Source organism: Phalacrocorax carbo, chromosome 2, assembly GCF_963921805.1.
Source record: "Phalacrocorax carbo chromosome 2, bPhaCar2.1, whole genome shotgun sequence".
Taxonomy (NCBI): Eukaryota; Metazoa; Chordata; class Aves; order Suliformes; family Phalacrocoracidae; genus Phalacrocorax; species Phalacrocorax carbo.
Window position 1 is genome coordinate 35,586,140 of NC_087514.1, and position 21,289 is coordinate 35,607,428.

General features: G+C 38.5%; 1 protein-coding gene and 1 long non-coding RNA gene across 6 annotated transcripts in view; both read left to right on the forward strand.

The window, feature by feature from the left end:
- Window positions 1–21,289, forward strand: part of STAU2 (staufen double-stranded RNA binding protein 2) — a 178,923-nt gene that overhangs the window by 27,617 nt on the left and 130,017 nt on the right. For all 5 annotated transcript variants that reach the window (XM_064442537.1, XM_064442540.1, XM_064442539.1 and 2 more), the window contains exons 4-5: window positions 561–720; window positions 2,885–3,020. In XM_064442537.1, the coding sequence (XP_064298607.1) occupies window positions 561–720; window positions 2,885–3,020 (296 nt within the window). The remainder of the gene's footprint in view (window positions 1–560; window positions 721–2,884; window positions 3,021–21,289) is intronic.
- On the forward strand, window positions 12,133–21,114 carry LOC135311894 (uncharacterized). The gene is made up of 3 exons (XR_010371439.1): window positions 12,133–12,277; window positions 18,031–18,267; window positions 20,437–21,114. It is a non-coding gene; the product is annotated as an uncharacterized LOC135311894 (long non-coding RNA).

Sequence of the window (21,289 nt, forward strand, 5' to 3'; positions counted from 1 at the left end):
TTTACCTTTTTGGACATACTTGAGTTGTGACTCTGTCCTAACAATACACATTATTTTCAGAAATCAGGTTGTGTGAGAAATTCTTTCACTGGGTTAAAACTATTTGGGCCAAATTCTCTGCTGCCTCGAAGAGTGTGCACTCATTTATATCCGTTCAGAATTATTACAAAAGTATTTCTCTTTTTTTAGTAGCATTTGTTACCTGTTTTCCACAGGTAAAGTGACTAAACATGTTCAAATGTGTGAAGAAAGGTGGTCTTAACTGACCTGTATATAGTTTTCTAAGAGCAGACAGTCAGTCTGCAGTTATTGGTTTAAATATTATTCTGTCTTTGATAGTTGACATCAACATTGTGCTATTTTACTTTGTCATTTGAAAGGCCAAATGTTGCCCACTGATAAGGACTCACTGATCTCTGTAAGAATCAGATGTGTTATCTAGGAGTTGAATATAATGAAAAGAGAGCATGGTTTCTCTTCAGCCCTGCATGTTTTTATACAGATTGGTCTAATCCACAGTGATAATCTTGCCAGTGTTTACCTGTTCTTTGTCTTTGAAGATGTTCACAGTGCAGCTGACTCTCGGAGAACAGACCTGGGAAGCTGAAGGAAGCAGTATTAAAAAGGCCCAACATGCTGCTGCTAGCAAAGCATTGAATGAAACTACCCTTCCTAAACCAACACCTAGACCACCCAAAAATAATGTTAACAATAATCCAGGTATGACATTTTCCTCTGTAAAATAAATCTGTTTGAATTCTTTGAATATTATACCACTAATTAAATTAACCAAGATATCAATTGAGTTGGACAGTGAAAATCAAGATGACTGTCTTATAGGTACAATAGTATAATGAAGAACTTCTAGTGAGTTTGCACGGGAGAATTTTTAATGCCCATACCTAAAATGGTTGAACTGTATGTAATATGATTATTTAGATAAGGCTCAGATGTATACAAAGCGGTTGTATGTGATCAACAGTAGATAGGAGAAAATCAGGTTGAACTGACCATTATTACCGTAGTAAAATATTTTTTCTGAAGAGTTATTTTAGCTAATTTTCCAATGAAAGGGCCAAATTTTACTTATTCCAATCCTGTGAGATTGCATCTGTGGTGTAAATAAAAGGTCAGGATTTGGCACAAGAACTTTGACAGATAATCCCTCTGTAGTAGATTTTCCTTCATAGCAACCTGTGCTTTCAAAAAGCTTTCAAATGGCTTTAGAAACTGTTGTTTGAACAATAAAAGAATATATATTGGTGTCTTGCATCCTTCATTTGCGGATGCTACCTGTGAGTTGCCTTCTATGCATGCAACACCTTTTGAGGTACACACCTCAGCCACATGCTCAGTGTTCTGTTCTGTCTTGTTTGATAAATTTAAAAAAAAAGATTCCTAACTTTATTTCACACTAATATAAAAGAGAGCAAATGACAAGGAAAAAAATGTTGTCTTCTCCTTTTTATTTTTATGCTCCTTTTCCCTCCCCTTTTTCCCCTTTTCCCTTCTTCCCTTTTTATTTCCCTCTGCTGCCCCCCACCCTTTAAAAAAAAGCATTCTGCAGTCACTTTCTTAAGAAGGAGTAATTTTACAGTTAATCTTCTCTATGTAGGAGAAAAAGCAGGAATAAGTTTCCTTTAGAGCTTGTAAGTATTTTCCTGAGCATCAGCCATTAAAGATTTTGTGCGAGTGATGCGGTAGTATTCTTGGAGATCAATACATTGCTTCTCCAGACCCAGGACACTGGTTTTACCCTATGTCCTTTGCAGTCACTGTGACTTTGGCTGTTTAGAAAGCAGGAGGCCCACACCTCTATAAAAAGGATCCTGGGTTTAATTCTTAACGTTGCAGATTATCACGCAGTTACTAGATTTTTTTTTTTTTGCTTTAAGCATATCCTTAAAGGGAAAAGTTGATAACAAAAGATACAGACTTTAAGAGAATTAATTCGAAAATTTTATTACTTAACACTGTAACTTTGCCCTAAGAAAGGTATATTGTATATGCACAGGTATCTTCTCATCAAAATTACATTTTGCATTTTTATTATATAGTTTTAAGGCTTAAATTTAAACCTCTTATGAAAATACTTCTAGAAAATATTAACTCATTTTTATTGGAATGTACATTAAGCTCATTTAGGTTTTGCTTAAAACAGTGCAAGTGGGGAATACAGCAGCTGAACATTTTACTTTAAAAAAATATGTATAAATAAAGTCACCGTGTAGTTTATTATTTGGTGTTTTGGAGACCATGCAAGTGGGCAAGTGCTGGCTGCTTTCTAATTTTGTATTCTGCCACCAGTAGATGGCTGTAGTGACACTGATTTCCAGTAGTTGTATTTTCAGTTTGTTAGATCATTGGGTTTTAGTCTTAGTCTGAAGTTTTCAAGTCTTGCAAATAAAACAGTTTTCTAACTTGTAAGATTACCAAATGACTGCAGTAATGCTTCTTACTGCTTGCTTATTTCAATCCTCTTTGCTCTATTTGTGGTTTTATTTAATGGTATTCAGCAGGAAAATACATTATTCTTTTATCTTTACAGTTCCAGAAGAAGTCGTAATGTATTATAAGCCCTTTGGAAAGCTGAATAACTGGCTTGACTATAGCACTTTCTGATTCATATGTGAAGACTAATCTACTGAAACTGCATAGAGAATGCGCTGAGATAAATGTTAAAATTTGTTTTTCATTGCTTGTGATTAAGTTAGCATCTATTTTCCCATCTTTTAGAGAAACTGAAATGTCATTGTAGTTGCTTCTTTAAGAGCAAAAAAAAAAAATCACTCAGATCTCTCTTTGCTGCTCGCCTCGATCCTGCTTGTGTGTTTTGCAGTGTTTGTGGTTTAAGTGCCTTACATGTATTCTTTGTTTTCTGCAGGCAGTATAACTCCAACAGTGGAGCTGAATGGTCTGGCTATGAAAAGAGGAGAGCCTGCCATCTACAGGCCATTAGATCCAAAGCCAATTCCCAATTATAGAGCAAATTATAATTTCCGGGGCATGTACAATCAGAGGTTTGTACTTTCTCTATTATTTGATGGTTTTTCTCCTTCCCTTGTCAATGTGTTCTAAATTTTTATGAACTTCATAGGTTATTTCAGAGTAAAATAAAGCTAAGATTTTTTTACTAAGGAGAGTCTGTGAAGCCTTATTCAGAAACTTGCATAATCTCCTTCTAAAAGAAGACAGGTGCCCTAAGCATGTCAAAAGGAATAAAGACAAGTAAACCAACAGTTTCTATTTTTTTAATGTGCATACTGGAGTTACAGTCTACAGCCATGGCAGTGAGGAGGCAGAGCATTAACTTCAGAGAGAGATTTTGCTTTTCTTTGCTGTTATTTTGTGTCATGTGATTAGAATCCGTATAATTAAAAATGAAGCACTCTTTTCTTAGAAATTGAATATAAAACTAGGAGGGCTGCAATTTCAAAATTGGTTTGAAACATTCTCAGGTTTCCATTTTTTTAACCTTTCTGCCTGGTCAGCTCTCAGTTCCTAAATCCTCAGTGTTTGGTTAGGAAAAATCCTTTATTTCACTGATTAGAAACCTATATTCAGAGCCCTCTGTCAATGCTGTCCTTACTGTAGTAAGTTGGAGCAATCGTTGAGAAGGTGGTATTAAAAATTTTGGTTTTAAACTATCAAATTCTCAAAGATTAAAAAAATTTTAAATTTAAGTGGGTGGAGCAGTTTTCTTAACTGACCATTGAAATATTTTATTCTTCAATATCTTCTAAATTTGTGAAATATCTTCATCTTTTGTATGTGTACAATTTTAGTAAAGATAGGAAAAACTGTTCTAGCTCATCCTGAATTAAATGTAGTTTATATCTAATACAACAGTCTGAATGAAACTGCGAGAAGGTACTATATGTATTAATTTGCAATCCCAATAACTTCTTTCTCTGAGATAGGTGTTCTTCCCGTTTTTTCCTTATTTTTCTGTAGAGGAACTATGTTAGATCAGGGCTTTTGGAGCTCCAAAAGTGATACCAAGTATAATCTGTAAAATAAGAAAAAGTCAAAACAGGTCAGGATTTTCTAATAACATGTTTTATCAGTGAAAAATATTGCCTTTCTTAAAAAGGCTTGCTTAATAGATTTCCTATTAATTTTTATACATCTCATAATTATCAAAAAGAAAGAGTTTATGAACTCTGAAGAAGTGTTTTTGTTCAAAATTACTCTTTTATTAGAAATTGAGTCTACAACAATGTTTAAAAATTAAGGAGTTTGAAATGAAAATGCAGCATTTCAGAATTGTCCAAGGAAAATATTTCGGTTGACTTGATCTTATTTTATTTTCCCCCATATCTTTAAATTATGATAACTTCAGGGTTTTAACATTTCATTCTGATTTTTTTTTTTTAATAGCAACAATACCTAGAACTGTAAAAGACAAACGAACAAAAATAACCTGGAAGAAAACTCTGTCATTACCCTACAGAACAGTGCCTGATTATTGTATTACTTGTGTTGTATTTCCAGTTACTGCTGACCTGAGCCTCTGCTTACATGTGTCATGGTTTAAAAAGCTAACTATGGTGCCTGAAATTAGTTTTGTTAGTATTTAGAAATCCTCCATTTATTTGAACTGCTTTTATAATGAGATTAGTTTGACTAGCAGATAAAAAGGCTAGGCTGGAAAAAGTGCAAGCTCGTGAAAAACATAAAATGGGGAATTCTGGAATCCGAACTTAGTTACTTAAACATATTTGTGGAAGCAGAACTCTGAAACACTTACCAGTTGCTAGCCTTTCAGATTTTATTTCTTTTCATAGAAAAAGATTAGTACACCTAGTGCAATCTTTAAGTTTGCTATCTTTCCGTGTTCCCACGTTAGGGTAAAATGATACATGAGCTTTTTATCTCTGGGCGTGATGGGTAGCCAAGGGAATTAGATTTTTCTGGTCACAGAACAAACAGGCAGGGTGGGACAGAAGGCCAGAAACTCTTTGCTGACTTCACTGTGCTTATTTGAGTGAGTTGCCCACACAGGGTGGCTAGTAATACTGTGGCTAGTAAACTGATAAATAACTAAAACTAAGTAGTAAACTAGTTCTGCCTGTCTATCTGCATAAACACCTACCCCCTGTGCATATACCAGATCACGTGCAAATACAGGGTAAAGAGGAAAGAGAAGAATGATGCCATATAGTACTGTTTTGGGACTACTCCTATGTGGGAAGTAATTGTTCACCTCCTTGGTTTGCATTGGGAGGTGCTGGTGCATTATGATCCTAGTAAGAAAGGCACTCAGACTCTGTAAGGTATCATTTAAAATGCCATTTTTTAGAACTGAAGGTATAAGAAAAGAATGGCACAGATAATCTTCCACACCTTTAGATGCTGGGAGCCCCAGGCAGTGTAGCATCAAACGGAACTGCAACCCACATGCAGCATGCCATGCAGACCTCGGCCGCAGCAGAGATCCTCCCCTTCTCAGTCATTCACGCTCTTACAGGATTTTCTTACAAGGAAACAACTCTATCATGGATACAGTCAAAACAGAAATGATGTTTGCATGACAACTACGTGCTGCACTGTTAGATAAGGGCAAGGCCACGCAGGTGGTACTGAACGGGACCTGCCCGCGGGCCCCTCTTGCAGCGAGTCTGTCCAGCAGCCGAGGGATTTGTGCAGCGCAGCCCTGTCCTGCGAGCCACGCTGGGCGCTTGCCCTGCAGCACCGTGCCAGCTCAGGCTGGCTGCAGCGTGGGTCGCTGGCTCCTCGGTGTGCCATGCTCTGCACCTCCTACCCACCCTCATCGGGAGGAAATCTGGAGGCAGATTCTGGGTGCGTTACAATAGCGAGCGAAGTCCCAGATGCGAAGGCCATGCTGTAGTGCTGTATTATAATATGTTACACGTATCATCTTCTACTGCCATGCTGTGTTTAGCATTCGTTTGCTGATTTTTAGCAGCTGGGTAGTAGAATAGAAGTGTTGTTGGAGTTCCCAAGTAAATGCAGACCATATAGACTGTTAAAAATAAGGTTTGAAAAATAATGTAGGTAATATGCTGTAATCAGTATTTTTCCTTTTCAGCAGTTTTTGATTGTAGATTATGTGTTATTAAAACAGATACAAAATATGCTAAGGAGGTTGGAAGCTGTTTTTGTCTTTCACACTGTGACTAAATTCCCTTTACTGATCTCTGTTCAAAAAATACGCTTCTCAAATAGGTTAAGATACAGATTAAGTTTAGGAGATTGTGTTAAGGAACTTCAATTCTGGAAAGATGAGTGACTTGAAATAAAGTATGAAGTTCATCCCGGGGCATATCTTTAGACCAGTTAAGTCTAGTGTTTCAAGTGGCACAAAAGATCCTTTTCAGTAACTCATGGAAATGTGGTCTAAGAGCTGCTATTTATATGCAAAGTTGAGGGCTAGCTTCCATGTCAGGCTAAGATGATTTATGTTGAGGAGGCAATGATTCCTCCTCCTTTCTTTGTCCCCAAACTTTGTGTCCCTGAGAGTTTCCTGGCTACAGCACTGGGAGTTGAGCTGCTCAGAAGTGAATCAGTTTTGCTGGGGAGAGGAAGGGAGAAGTTATTCCTAGACTTGTAACTGTCCTTAAACACCTCCTCACCTAGTCACACAGGAGCTTCTGCCCTCACTGGAGAGGCGGCCACATTCTGTGTTTGGAAGTTAAGGGCAGCTCAGGTTGATTTAAGCATGTGAAGAACTATGCTCTCATGTGCAGTGGAGCTTATTTATGTGGGTGGTCTGTTGCACAGAGGATGTTGAAAGAGGTTTACATGCAAGATGCAAAGATTCATTTGCAAGGTCTGTAGCTGATGGTGTAAATCGGTACTGAAGGTAAAAGTTAGTTTCATAGAAGAAAGGAAAGTGAACAAGTGAGAGGGAAAAAAAGAGAAAGGGGGAAGTTTTCCCAGTAGCCAGTTTGGGTCTCCCAGATGAGCATCTTCCTCTGGGTGTCCTTTCCCATGCAGCAAGTAGTCCCCATAACACTTTCTCATAATAATTCTGTGTTTTTCATCAGGACCTGCTCAAGCTCACTGTTGCTTGTTCCTGCTTATGATGCTGGTAGTGCTACATCAGGGCAGGTGTTGAATGCTGGCTGCTTATTTAGCTTTGTGCCCGCATGTTACTGGGCTCTGTGATGTATACCAAAAGCCTACTGCCAAGGGATAGGAAAAAGGCAGAGGAGAGAAGGGCTACCGTACACTATAGATACAACACTGTCAACATATTGGTATTTGTAGGTGAAGAGCCTTGAGAACAGCAAGGGAAAAATACAGCTGGAGAACCTCTGGAAAACACTGGCCAGGCAGCCTAGGTAAAGGGTTACATTGGAAGGCAGGCCACAGAATTGCAAATGCAAAACCCAGCATGGCAGGAGGGTAAGTCATTTAAGGCAGTGTGTAGCACCTGGGTAAGGCATTAGCCTTGTAAGCCTCTTCCTGTGCTAAGTTAGGAAGTGTGGGGCAAGTCTGCTACCCTCTTAGGGATAGTTAAGTAGATAAAATACGGTCCATCTTGGGAGTGGATGAGGTATAGATCTATTAACCTGGCTTTTCAGTCAAGCTAGTAAATGCAATACTTGCTAGATTGTTAACAGCATTGGGCCATTGCCGTTACACTGCATCTCAGCCTGAGCTGGTAGTCCGTGGGATGCTGATCTGTATCACGGAAGTTATCAGCTGAGGTCTTTCGTAGGTTGGGGATCTGTGTACTGCAGTTCATTTTACAATATAGATAAGAACTTCAAACTTTTTTCATCTCATTCTAATGAGGCAGCTTGGGAGTACTCTCTGGATTTTCTTTATTAAAGTAAAATCTGTGCAAGTTTGGTACTAGGAAGCTTGATGGCCTCTGATAAGGCAATGCTTTTAAAAAAGCTATCAACCCTAAATCCAGCCATGTTAGACAACTTTTTATTTAACAAAGGTTTCTATATTACTAACAGAGATTATAATAAATCTTTGGCACTCAAAATTTACCAGTTGTATACTGCCTATTTAAAGCGTCACAAGTTGGAGTTTTGAGCGATTTTGTAACAAAGGCACATGAGGACCTTTCAGTTCAAACAATACATGTTACAGAAAAGCTAAAAATGGTGAACATTGCATTTTGTATGGCTTCTTTTATCTAAGAGCTTTACAAACTGACTCTGGGGAAGGATGTGCTGATGTTTTCAGGGACTGTTTGCTAACTGATTTAGGTTGCCTGTTTGTCAGCACGCCATTTGGTACGATTCAGAACTGGCACACTACTCAGAAGAGGCCAAGCCTTGAAAAGGCAGGTCAGGTTTGAGAAATATTGGCAGAGCTGAGGATGAAACATGTGCATACTACTCATATCTGTAGCCAGTGCTATAACCCGTACTCCCTTGCATCCCTGATTATGCAGTTGGCTTAAACCATGTAAAAGATATTAAAAACGTGGCTATTCAAATTAGAGCAATTAAGCAATAAAATAAGTTATTGGTTCTGACTACAGGGCCGTCCAGCTTGCCTTCTCACCATGGAATGCTGATTTATTATATTTTTTCTTCAATTAGAATTGAAAAGAGTTATTCCTGAAGTTTAACTGTTCTGCAGTAGTTTCCATTATAGAATGTCTATAAGTGACAAAACAGAAATGATATCTTACAAACTTACCTAAACTAAGTGTTTTCAGCCAAGAAATAAAACCACTAGAAAGTGAACAGCAGCTTTTGATGTTTTAGTATGAAAAGTAGTGTTAAAGAGATCACAACACTCAACCCTTGTTTTTTTGGGAGAATTCAGAATTTATTTGCTTATTATATAAATATCTGTAAAATGTGTCTCACCACAATCTAGAGAGCCTGAAAAACCTTTATTAAAGAAAAAAGCTTTCCGAATAAAAAAAAACTTGTGAAGTATAGGAACAAAGAAAATGCAAAACAAGACAAGCTAATTAATGGAAATAAAGTAATTAAAGCAGTTTCTTGCTTGAAAATCAAATCAATCCTCAAAATGGGGAATTTGTATGGTGCAATAGTTCTATAAGCATGTCACACAAAGTGGTAGTGTCCCCGGGATAAACTACAGCTTCTGTGCACTTTGACAGTTTCTGCTGCACTGAGCCTTCATGCTAATTTTGTATACGGTTGCTTCTTCCTGTATATATATATATTGTGTAGTACAGACTAAGGAGAAGACCTTCACCTTTCTTAGTGCATGGGGGAGAGTGCACATACCATTCCTCCTTTTCTTTTCTTCACAGCCCTGTCATTCTGAATGCATATTTCATTGATATTAGTGAATGCTTCTTTACAGTGTTGTTTGCAAGACCAAACTCAGAGAAATAAAGAAGCAGCATATTCTTGCCTCTTCTGGAGCCTGCCAAGCTGCCTGGCCACAAAGCACAGGGCATCACTCTGCATGGGCATCTAGGCTACTTACCAGCTAGGTAGCTCCCCTGCTGGGTACTGGGCTGCTGCGTGGGACTGTTTGCTTAGGCTTAGTTGCTCCTGAAATGATGTATATCAGCCCCATCGACCACTGCCCTAAATAGTGAACCAGCACTTTAAAAATTAGGTATAGTAAAAGGAAGTTTGAAGGCCTGTCTTTGGCCAACTACATCTGCAACTGCTAGCTTCAGAGTGGTCTAATATGTTCTCCAGTCTAATGATCAAAAAGAGAATAGACGGTATGATTATTGGATAAATTACTGAAATACTCAGATCAGATTCATGAAAGATTGTATGGTGAAATAATGGAATAAAGTGAAAAGTTTGTTTCTTCTCTGAATGCTGACTTAAAGATTAAATACATGCATCAAAGGGAACCAATTTGAGGCTAGTGTTACTTGACATGAGTGCTTAGCAATGCAATCTAAATCCTCACCCAACTTCATTTGTTTCACAAAAGTTACATAGTCCTATGGGGGAAAAAAGGAAAATCTAGCCAGAACAGCAGCTGTAGAAGCCAAATTTTGAAGCAAGTGGGTTGTACTGCAGGAGACAATGTAAAATCTGTTGAGACTATTTCTAGAAGTCTACCTACAATTATACAACCCAGTTACCTAATTTACAGAAAGAGGATAGAGTCTGAAATTCTCCTGGCCTTTAGAAGTCATCTGTGCTGCCAGAGTGCCCTATTTACTTTCTAGCAGGAGACCTCTCTGCATGGAGCGCCTCATCCATTTGAGGCACAAGGAGTCCAGTGCATAATGTAAAGTGTTGATTCTGAAAGGCTTTGATCTAGTATTGATTAGATCAGCCAGTAGTCTGGAAAAGGTAAAGTTTAGATTACTCCATGGAGTCTTTTCATGACTCTAGACACATGATTAGCCTATTATCTGTTGCTGAATTCCAGTTACTGTGGTTTTCTGTTGAAGCTTTCTGCAACAGAGGAGAATCTTATGCACAGCTGTGCACAAAGCAGATTTTTATTCCCAAGCGTATGTACTGTGACAGATGTGAGGATACTAAGTTGCCTAAACATAAGCCTCTAGTGCCCCTTGAGACATTGTAGGGTCTTCGAGACATCCACGTGGGACCAGTGGATTTGGCAAAAACCCTAGAGGAGATGTTTACTAGAGTGGCAGCTGAAGGCCAGGTAAGATACTTTAGAGCATTTTGAATAGCCCCATGTAGATAAGTTTAGGCAATTGAAGGAATCCCTAAAAGCAGGGTTCAGTCATCATATCATTTCCTATAATCCACCAGGACGCCAGCTATTCATGGGAAACTTGTGCTTTTCATGGATCAGTCCTGTGTGACATGTGGATGTCTTAGGTACACAACTGCATCTCAAATGGTGCTGTGTGCTTGTGTTTAGGCAGCTAGGTGCTGTTCTTTACAGTGCTGGTGGGATTCAGATCCAAGCTCAGATGCCTCTCAAATAGCCTCTGTCTGTGCACTAGAAACCCAGTCTCCCATTATAACCAGTGGAAGGTCTAGTCAGAGCAGTCACTGGTCTAGGATGCTGTTTGTCATGCCATTAACTAGGATGTCTACATTCATGTGGCTCTCTCCAGAGATTCACTGTAATAGCAACTTAGTTTCACATTAACTAAATACCTAAATTTAGGCATCTGAATCTAGAGCTGAATCCTACTCTGAGAAATAATCCTAAGAATGTCGATTTATAATAATTTTATGAGTGCTATAGTGGGAGTCATCTGACTATTGCAGTGGATGGACTGGAAAAAGATTAAAATCTCTCCCCAGAGAGGAAAGGGAGAGAAAAGTGTCAGAAGAACAAACTCTTTAGGGACATATCTGGGTAATAACACTTCTAAGGAGAGGCAAGTATGCAAATACTGAAATGTTTTTGATTGAACAAAGTAGCATTTTGCTGCAAAAAGCTGTTAAGCTATGGATGCCAGTGCCCTGCTCCCCAGGGGAAGTGGACGCTCGGTTCTGAAGCCTGTTGCATTAAGCTGAGTTAGTCACAGGAGAATAAACCCCTTGGTCAGTAGTGTGGGGCGGCACTGAGATTTTTACTTTGCTACAGTTGTCAGCTTCAGACTTCAGCCATAGGGTACAATATCCCTCCTTTAAAAAGGCCAGAAAGGAGTCAGAGGTGCTTTGCCTGCATTTCCAGTCAGTGTTGCAAAGTTTTGTCCTTAAAATTTGCATTTTATTGAGTAAGAGGTGTGATGATAAAGATGTTTACTGACTGAGTTTGCAAAAACTCCTTTCTGCAGTCCTTGCCCTCCTCCCAGCTGTTCGGAGAAATGGACAATGACCTTTTTGGAAGAAATATTAAAAACTACTTGGAAATAGCAATTAAGAGTTTGGTTAGAATAGATTGTATCTTCTTAAATACACTGTAATTTCATTCTGAACAACAGATACAGGTTTCGGAGAGTTAAAATTTAGGGAAAGAAAGAATAGTCCTAAGAGTAATGCAAGTGGTGTTTAGCAAGTTAATTGTTCAGCTGGAAACAGCTGATGTAAACCATTAGATGGCAGCATGAATTTGCGTTTTGGTGCAAGAATTTCACAGCAGAAGCACTTTTTCAAAAGTTGCCTTTTTCTATTCTGAAGCTTTCCATTACTTTAAAATGTCGTAATTCCAGCATAAAACAATTAAAACCAGATTTGCTGCAATGTTTTGTCTCATCATTTTCTTCAGGTTTTCTTCTCCTATAACGATTGAGGCTGTAATGCAGTAACTTCAATTGCATTTTCCCTTTTTTATGTAGATCTAGTGTGAGTAAAAGGTGCCAGTTTGTCAGCGGTGAAAATTGAAATGTTTCGTTTATCCACATAAAGACAGCAAGAATTCTGCATTTCACCGTATTATTTCATTTCTCAGGCCTAACCTACAGGTAATTCCTTAAAGATAAGGCTGCACCTCAGCCACCAAACCTTCAGTCTGTTCATACTAATGAAGCTTTCTGATGATTTGAACATCTATTCACTTGGAAGGGGGATTGAGATTGCCAGCTGATAATTGATTCAGTTTTGTACCTTACCAGTTGAGGTAGGATTCAGGTAATATCTTAAAGGAAAGCCTTGTACATCGCACTGTTATTACCTTGCTAGTGTATCAACATTATGGTGTAATAATCCTCTCACAGACTTTTAAATGAATTCTTTGTGTTCATCTTCTGCATGCTACATTTCACTTCCCCTGGCCTGTTTGTTCCCACTCATTGCCTGCCTCCCACACAGACGTATTGTTACAAGCGAAATGTTGAGTACAGCTGTGCTAGGATTTTTCTTTGCTAGTATTTGTTTCTAGGAAAGGAAAAGGGAGAAAGTCAGTCCATTTCCTGTTGGTTTAAAACAGCAGAAACATCTGTTTGTCTTAAGATAGTTTTCCCAAAAGACCAGTGGCAGGGGAGCTTGCAGGTGATGAGCTTTGCCATTGCCAGTAGCTATCAGTTTAGACAATAGTGATTAGTATGTTTGGCTTAAAAAAAATATAAAAATTCCTAAGACGACAGAGGATATTTATTCCTGCAGTAAAATTTTTGACAGCTAATGTTTAATTTCTACAGTGTTTTAAATCATAAAAATACATAAGAGTATCTGGGACCAGAGCCTGCTGTGGAATCTACAGACTCCATTAAATTCTCTTCGAAAGTGATTTTTCTGCAGTCTCCTCACCCTGTTGCAGTGAAGTTTCACAGGGCTCACAAAATGGTGTTAGGTGACTGGCACAGCATGCATGTAACCAGCCCTTCTGACAAATGCATCCTATCGCTACCATCCACTGTGCTAATGGGTTCATTTAACCAGTCAGGGATCAATAAAATACATACTCTTAAGTACATTTACAGTATTGCATTGACGGCTGTTAAAATAAAGTTATGTAGACTAAAAATCAAACTGACATAATATAGAGCAAACTTTGTGGGTAGTATTCGCAGTACAGTGTCTCTTCATTCTCCAAATCAATGCATTTACATGGTATCATTAAAATCTTTTCAGCCTCGGCTGTAGAGCATCTGGATGCTTCATCACACTTTGTGCCTAAAATGTGGTACTTAAGACATGACGTTTTGCACCATTGCGTTCTTCTAAATTGCCTTCACTCAAGATTGAGTAGTTTTGTCAATGACCTCTTGGCCTTATTTACAGAGGAGCTGCTGAGTCCCAGTACTTTATTCTTCTCTTAATTAGTATTTTGCTTCATTTTCTTTCAGGATATAGTGAGCTTCTCAAACCGCGTCTTTCTTACTCTGTCTGGTAAGAGGACTGCACCGTCCTTTTGTGGTCCTTGGCTCACATTTTGGTATTTCTCCTGAAGCTTCCATCTATGGGACAAGGTTTTGGTAGGTTCTTTTCTTTGTGCTTTCAACTTCCTCAGGCCTTTCTCTGCTCTGGAGGAGGCACATCTGCCCCAGATATGCATCTCCAAGTTTCAGCCATGACTTCTCTTGTTCTCACTTAGGCTGAAAAGCGTAAAGAGGTTAAAATAGATCTTCCTCATCTTTGGTTGCCTAATGTCTGTCTGTCATGTTGCTTTTCTGCTTGGGAGAGTTCCTGTAAACCTTCTGATTCAAAAATCTTCAGAGCCAACAGCCTGCCCTAGCACCTTGTGAATCTTTTCAGTCTGTTGGCTCTGCAACTCGTAGTGTATTCCTCATTCCTTTCTCTAGATCTGATTGTTTTAAGGCAGCTTTACTTTCAGGACACAGACTGAAGACTAACGTTGTTGGTGTGTATAAGAATAAGCACTGATTCAGAAGGCTCTTCCAGGAGCAGGAACATTTTGGGTGTGTTTCTTTTTTCCACAGTTAGCTTTTTATTCACCTTTGTCTTTTCCCTCTACTTCTGCTGAACTGTGGATATTTCAGTTGAGAGACCTGTGAGATACTAGTTTCTATGGAACCAAGACTAGTTGGTCTCCCATCCTGTTATGGCCTTTTTGCTGTATCCAGGGCCTGAACATTAGTTACATTCTCTGCTTGCTTTTTTGGTAATGGCACAGGTGAACTGCTGTTACAGCTCAGATGTTAGTTTGAGAGGCTGTTATAATTTTTCTGAGTGAAGCAAGCAGAAAGAAGGTTAGTGGCTAATTTTTAACGGATTATAACTCAGTAAGATCTGACTGGAATTGTACTCTCTTCTAGTCCAAGGTCTTTGTCCCTTTTTGAACTGAAAGTTCTGCCACAGAATGAGGAAGTAATACATTTTCCCAAGAAAGGTTTTCAAGATTCTTTTATGATAGAGTATGTGAAGTCTGAATGCAGACCTTCTCCACAGCAACCACTGTGTTATAGTTTCTCTTCAGGTCTTGTCTAGAGTAGTGATCCTGGTGGCTGCTTGTGTTATGTGAAAGAAAGTACAGTTAAGATCTCTTCCGAAATGCTAATTCCCAGGATCTTCCGAAGATCTCCGTGCCTTTTTAAGTTCTTTTTAAGGAGGAATGCCAGTTTAAATTCGTTAATCCAGAAAGGATAGCTGCACTCACAGCATCAGGTACTCTGGCACCACGATTTGTCTGGATGATTTCTTTCACTGAAATGGGGCTGAATCCCCCAGTGTCGTGATCAAAAGGGAGATAATCTCTGAAAAAAACCCAACTCTCTTAGCTTTTAGGCTCTTTTCCATGAAAAAAAGAGAAGGTAGTGGAGTCTAATCACCTTACTGATTTAGATTCAAGTCTGACATTAGTGAAACAGAAATGGAAATTCTCAAGGAGGTGGACATCAGCAGAGGAGCCTTAGTTCAGTCCAGAAAAGGTAATCTCTATAATGACCTTGTTTACTAAGTCAAAGGACATAATAACCATTTCAGATACACATATGATCAACAGTCCTTGGTATCTCTATCCTCCAAGTCTTCTGTGGAGTCCCTGCTTTCTAGAATATGATTCTGCACCATCTTATAAATACTTCCTACACTTCCTGCCTTGTAGCAAGTCTGCAACCTTATATTTTAGTATATTGATCTAACATGATCTAACTCTTTTTCTGTATCAGTATTCAGTACTAAGTTGTATTAAGTGGACCAACTGAGGCAAGTCATTGTGCAGTGGTGATGCCTACTACTGCACCCTCATTGCATCGCTTAGACATTTTTATTAGCAATGAATTTATATACTTGTCAGTCATTGGTATAAATCCATTATGCCCATTGAAGTTTGAAAATTGAGGGAGTATTATGTTTGGTGCTCATGAATAAGCTTCCCTAGGAAATATGCTCGTTTAAAGCTTTTATGTAGGAAGGAATCAAAGCCCTGGAAGACTTCACCACTCATCTTTTTGCTTTCTGACATTTTTGCCCCTTCCAAACTTCACTATGATTGATTAACAGACCCCTTCCATTCCCCTCCCAGGTGTAGATAAAGCTTCCTTTGTGTCCTGATTTCAGCTGGAATAGAGTTAATTTCTTCCTAGCAGCTGGTACAGCGCTGTCTTTTGGATTTAGTACGAGAATAACGTGGATAACACACTGAGATTTTAGTTGTTGCTTATACTAAGTCAAGGACTTTTCAGCTCCCCATGCTCTGCCAGGTGCGCAAGAAGCTGGGAGGGGGCACAGCTAGGACAGCTGACCCACACTGGCCAAAGGGATATCCCTTACCGTATGGTGTTATGCTCAATATATAAACTGGGGGGAGTTGTCCGGGGGGCGGCGATCGCTGCTCAGGGACAGGCTGGGCATTGGTCAGCAGGTGGTGAGCAGTTGCATTGTGCATCACTTGTTTTGTGTATTCTCTTATTGTCATTATTATAATTTTATCTTCCTTTGCTGTCTATTAAACTGTCTTTATCTCAACCCACAGGTTTTACTTTTTTTCCTTGATTCTCTCCTCCATCCCACTCCAGTGGGGGTGGTGCAGGGCGGGTAGGCGAGCAGCTCTGTGGTACTTAGTTGCCAACTGGGATTAAACCACTACACTTCGTAAGGCCATCCACATGGTTTTCAGCATCCTGATAGGATCAGTGCAGGGCAAGACAAAATGCCCTCCCTTTCCAATTGACCAAGCTCTCTCTATCTCACATTTCATTTCTTTGCAAGTCTGATGGCACAGGTAGGAAGATTTCAGGACAGATAGGTTAATTTTTTTTTTTGCTCAGGATAATGCCGTTTAACGTCTGTATGTTTACATTACTCCAAGTGGGAACAGAATGTAGTCCAATATACACTAGTTATTTCAATATAAATTAATTTGCATGGTGAGAATCACTCTGTCAGCTTTCCTGGGCCTTCTTCCTCTGTGGACTTTTAGGTTAATTAATTCCTGTGAAGTCCTAGGCCCGAGATGATTTTGTTAGTAACGTTTTTATTAGCATTATATTACCAATATAAATGTATGATAAAGTTAAATGAGTGAGGTACTTCATTTTCTCATTTGCTTAGTCTCTAGGCTGCCAAGTGACATGATTTTTTTTTTTTTACATGAGTTTCTTATGTAGAAGGAAAATGATATTGTAGGCAGATATGCAACATTGTTTATGTTCTTTTACTGTAATGGGTATTTGGACAGCATTCTCGGTAACCACTCTGCATGCTTGTAAAGATTAGTGAGTAATACAGTTCATGGGAAATTTTATGAGCTGAAGTAGATAAGAATTTGAGATGTTTGTCTTCTGGATGTCTGCTTTAACCTCTAAGTATACAGTGTACATCACAGCTTCATTATGTTTTCCCTTTTATTCTTATAGTACTTGTTTTCATGTCACGGAAAATAACATTTTCTCTTCCCTTGTATTAATCTTTTCCTCCCTCCAGCCCCCATCTCCATTTCAGCATGGTTCACTTGACATTTGCCAGTGCCTTAAACTCTGGAGGCAGTATTCTTGTTATGTTCTTTTCTTATTTATGCTATTTTTGCAGTCAAGAATAAGTTGAAGTTGTGTTGACCATTCATTACTTAGTTATTCGGTTGATAGATAAAATACTTCTTCAGAGGCACGTAACATTTTGTTCTGTGCACTCTTCTTGATTTTGACTGTTGTTTTTCACTTGGTCTTTCTACCTTAGTCTCCAGTGTACAGTACTTTGGAAGGTTCATCTCATGATCATTTTTTCCCCTAGGGTTTTTCCTTTTACTTCTTCGTAGGCTTTTTCTTTTTTTCCTCCCATATCTTTTGCACTAGTTTTTCATTGTTTGATAAAAAGTTATTCAGGCTGGTTTTGAGACCCTTCTGGCACTTTGAGAAGTGCTTCTACTGGACTTTTAGGCTTTAGGCTGAAGGAGAGAGGGTAATAAAAGCAGAGATCTGAAATTTGCTGTGCATGGAAGCATCTCTCTATAACTAGTGCTACATAGCTGGCTCAATATGTTTGCTGTATTGTTAGCTTATTCCGTGACTGTTAAAGTATTTAACTTACAACGTCTGTGGATTTCTGTTGGTTTCTTCTAGTTACTGTTGACAAGCAACTGGTTTTTACTTGTCAATGTACATATTTACTGCAAAAGGTAAACAAAGTAGTGGTATGTGCAGAGAGTAAATACTGAAATATTTATTTCGGTCAAATGTCTGTATTGAGCAACTTGGAATTCAGAGATACAGTGATGTGGCAATATCATCATCTTGTCATCACAAATTCTCCTGGAAAGATTCCATATTAGATAATCTTGTATTAAACTGAGTCTCCCTCCCTTTTGTTTTTTACTCAGGAATGTTTCGATACTGTTGTCGTGAAAACATGAGTCTTTTAAGTTAGTCATACTGCTCGAAGGAACTGCATAGTCTCTAGCTCAGGAAAAGAAGAAAAAAAAAAAGAAAAGAAAAGAGAATCATCATTAACTTAATGAAATATTCACAGACTCAGCACAAAGTTTAAAAGAAAATATAAATAAAGGCATGGAAGTAAAAAAGCATAAAACTCAACGTAAAGTTACTGTATACTAAAGGTAGATTGTGCTTGACTATTGTTAACCTTGCATGTTATGTGTTAACTCATTTTTTATGTAAAGAGAGTAAAATAAGTCTTATATTTGTGTGATTCAGTTGAGCATTTTATAGCATTAGATAAGGATACTGTTTTCATTAAATTGAAGGATGTGGAGATTTGTATAAGAAATGCGAGGTGGGAAAGTAAAAGAAAAATAATCAGCAGTATTAGAAGTCAAACTTGGAAGAGGATTATTAAGTGTAGGTCTTCCAGTTTTAGAATCAAACTTTCTAATTATTTTTGTTAAAGGTGTTTGCACAAATAGTAGGAAAATGTTCTGGGGATGTAGAAGGTGCCATCACAGGAAAATCAAGGTATGCAGGAATAGTTGGATTATCATGTGGACTGACACTTTAGAAATGGGATGAGAATAGACTTTCCAGTATAAAATGTAAGATTAAGACCATAGGTACTAGTAGTACTGTATTGTCACCTGAGGGTTATTTGGAAATCACAGAACAGGAGTGTTACCTAATATTATTAATTATTTGCAAGATAAACCAAGAACAACTGATGTGATTGTACCAGAGGAGAGGCAAATGTGATTTTTAAGATGTGTTGAGCAAGACATTTCTGGTAAAGGTATATAAATATTGCTGTTATACAGAACACTGTTAGCCTTTCATATGGTATATTGTCTACCATTTTCGACTCTCATATTGAAGTACAGGAGCAAGTATAGGGAAGGGCTGTGAAGCATTATTAGGATAGCAGGTAGCCTTTTATACAGAAGACATCTGAAATACCTTGACTTGTTTGCTTGCAAAACAAAGGCTGAGCGGGAATGGGAAAGCTTGCATTGGAGGGTAAACGTAACAAGTGAATGAGCTATGTAAGTCAAAGGAGAGAATCACAGAATCATTAAGGTTGGAAAAGACCACTAAGATCATCAAGTCCAACCGTCAACCCAACACTACCATGCCTCTTAAACCATGCCCTCAAGTGCCACGTCTACATGTCTTTTAAATACCTCCAGGGATGGCGACTCCACCACCTCTCTGGGCAGCCTGGTCCAGTGCCTGACCACTCTTTCAGTGAAGAAATTTTACCTTGTATCCAATCTAAACCTCACTTGGTGGACCTTGAGGCCATTTCCTCTCATTCTACCACTAGTAACTTGGGAGAAGAGTCTGACCCCCACCTCACTACAACCTCCTCTCAGGTAGTTGCAGAGAGCGATAAGGTCTCCCCTCAGCCTCCTCTTCTCCAGATTAAACAACCCCGGTTTCCTCAACCTCTCATCATAGTATTGACACAAAACAAAAAGTAAAAGTATTGCCAAGCTGAACGTTAGGAGGTTCCTAGGTATCAACTCAGCTTCTAGGTCATCCTCCCAGCAGAAGCACTGGAAGCAGGTAATTTAATTTGTTTTCTAATAGACCTTAACAGATAAAGAGAACTACATTATGCAGTTGCCTGCAACTAATGGATCTTGACTGTTTAATGCAGATTTGCTTACATTTTTACATTTGAAATAGAGAAGTTTTGGAGTTTTTATGTCTTAAAATGGGAAGCACCTTTGTTATGTTTTCTCATTATATTTTACAAAAATTAACAGTTGCGTTTGAATCTCTTTATGTTAATATGTTTCCATCACATGGTTATTATTTACAATTCTTACATAATCAACTAAACATTCTGTTGCTTAGGGAGTTTGTACCACTAGGTCAAAATTGGTTTCATAAAGTGATCATAGCAAATACTATATAGAGAAAAAATATTGAATCATCCAGGATTAAATTAATTTTAAAGTTTTAAAGATTTGGGTTATGGTTTAAAACCATCTTTCAAATGAAGAATAATCTGGGGCAAGTATACAAGATTTTATTTTTATTTTTATTTTTTTTAACTCTTGGCTCTGTAGCTCAGGGGAGGTCAACATGAGGAAAAGGGAGAACAGTAATAGGCTATATAAATAAATCAGCTGAATAGAAACTTCAAAAAATTATCTTTCCCAATTATCTTTGGCTAACAGTGATACATAGTGCCTTGTCCTGCTTGCTTTACATTAAGAATGTTTTTGGAGGACGTGGAGGTAATCTAGAAGAGGGCAGCCAGACTGAGTCAGGGATAATGGACTGTAATTCTGTAAAGGAGTACTTGGAAAAGAGAGCCTCTTTGTTCTCAGGTGTTGTTGTGGACCTGCTGGAAGAACCAGAAGGTGGACTGTATGAAGACAAAAGTGGCTATATCGGATGTTTCCTTCTTCAAAATGTAGAACTCACATCTGTAAGAAATGCACGTGGCTAATGGACTGCTTAGAAAAATAGGGCATGCCCAGGGAACAGCTGCACTAAGCAATGTGCTCCCCTAGAGAAATGTGAAATGTTACGGAGAAAAAGTAGTTCACAGCAAATGCTGTTTCCTACTCTCTTGCACAGTCTGTGTCTCTCCGTCCTCCCCTTGCAAAGCTCACAGCGTTGCCCTGGTTAAGCACTGTCAGCAGGGCTGCCAGCTTGATTGAGTTGGTATGGAAAAGGAGCCAGAGAGAAAAAGAGCAGAGAATGACCCTTCCAGCATGGAGCTGGCATCTGAAGAATGACTTTCCCATACCATGTTGTCTCTCATATTTTAATGGCCCTCATCTTGGCCAAAATGGTCCCTGTTCCTCTTCACTTTGAAATATGAAATGAGAATAGGGTAATACTTCCTATAACACTTGAGTAGTGGGGAAGCAATTGGGTCTATTTGTTCTCTTTTACATAGGTGAAGAATACATTTGCCATTAGAGTATAGACAAAACCTCACTGGAGTTTTTAACAGTGAAAAGGAGGCTAAATCTAAATAAACTTCCTGGTTTCCTTGAGCTGCAGCTTGCACTTGTTTTTTCCCCCCTTTTAAGAATAAAATAATGATATTTATCAGAAACATTTATGACATTGAGGAACCCAGAGAAATGCAGGAAATGCAGTTTGAACACATAACCTATGTACTAATACTTTATTTGTCTTTGTGTGTGTGGATTTGATGGCCAAAAAGGA